The sequence below is a fragment of the Monoraphidium neglectum genome (assembly GCF_000611645.1).
Source record: "Monoraphidium neglectum strain SAG 48.87 unplaced genomic scaffold scaffold01765, whole genome shotgun sequence".
NCBI lineage: Eukaryota > Viridiplantae > Chlorophyta > Chlorophyceae > Sphaeropleales > Selenastraceae > Monoraphidium > Monoraphidium neglectum.
The window spans coordinates 6,782-8,082 of NW_014011863.1; the positions used below are offsets into that span (position 1 = coordinate 6,782).

Below are 1,301 nucleotides of genomic sequence, written 5' to 3' on the forward strand. Positions count from 1 at the left end.
GCTCACACCCTCCCACCCGCCGCACCCCACCCTCATGCCCTACTCGCACACCCCCTGCCCCCTGCCAGACCCTCGCCTACAACGGCACCGCCGTCGGCCCCCTCATCCGCGTAAAGCTCGGCGAGCCAGTCCAGATCGACGTCACCAACCGCGACATTCCCGACGGCACCAGCGTCCACTGGCACGGCCAGGACCAGCCCAATTCATCCTGGGCCGACGGCGTCGCGTTTGTCTCGCAGGCGCCCATCCCGGTCGGCGCCACCTTCTCGTACCGCTTTGTGGCTGCGCCTGCGGGGACCTATTGGTATCACTCGCACACCGGGGAGCAGTTTGGGGACGGCTTGAGGGGCCCCCTGATCGTGGACGACCCCCAAGACCCCCAGAAGCACCTGTATGATTATGATCTTGATGCCCACGTCATCATGCTGGCGGACGTGTTCTCAACAACCGTCGGGCAGCAGCTCAAGAAGCTCCAGGCCAGCGGCATGGCGATGCCCGGCGCCGGCGGCGCCGCCGCAAAGGGCGGCATGGGCGGCATGGGCGGCATGGGCGGCATGGGGGGCGCCGATGCGGCTGCGCCGCCGACGAGCTGCCCGGTCAGCGTGCTTGACCAGGACATCAGCGACGCGCCCTGGGGCGGCATGCAGGCCAACGGCCTCGGCGGCCCGGGGCAGCCGCCGCTCGTGCTCACCGTCGCGCCCGGCAAGCGCTACCGACTGCGCTTCATCGGCGGGCAGTCCTCCTGGGCGTTCAAGGTCGGCGGCCCCGCGGGCGGCGCCCACAAGCTGCAGATCATCGCCCTTGACGGCCGCCCCGTCGCGCCGCGCGCCGCCGACGCGTTTGTCATCTCGTCCGGCGAGCGCGTCGACGCCGTGCTCGCGGCCGACAGGCCGGTGGGCAACTACTGGCTCGACGTCACCACTCTCACGGGCATCAACTCGCCCATCGTGGTGCATTACGAGGGCGCCCCTGCCCCTATGAAGGATGCCAAGTTTATGGGGAGCCTGCGGGCCAATTACGGCTGCGCGGCGGGCGTGGGCGGCAAGCCGGGGGTGCTGGACCTTAAGAACGCCACCTTTGCAGCCCTCAAGACTGGCGTTGTGCCAAAGGTGCGCGCGTGGCGGGGGCTCTCCGGCCTGGGGGCCTGCTGTTGCTTGCTTGATGATGGCTGCTGCTGCTGCTGCTGCTGCTGCTGCTGCTGCTGCTGCTGCTGCTGCTGCTGCTGCTGCTGCTGCTGCTGCTGCTGCTGCTGCTGCTGCTGCTGCTGCTGCTGCTGCTGCTGCTGCTGCTGCTGCTGCGGC

At 69.4% G+C, this 1,301-nt stretch overlaps 1 protein-coding gene across 1 annotated transcript in view; it reads left to right on the forward strand.

Annotated features, from left to right (window-relative positions):
* MNEG_8946 (multicopper oxidase) overlaps positions 1-1,301 on the forward strand; it is a gene marked incomplete at both ends in the record, with an annotated part of 3,522 nt that overhangs the window by 726 nt on the left and 1,495 nt on the right. The window contains one exon of the mRNA XM_014042582.1: positions 69-1,109. Coding sequence (XP_013898036.1) covers positions 69-1,109 — 1,041 coding nt within the window. The remainder of the gene's footprint in view (positions 1-68; positions 1,110-1,301) is intronic.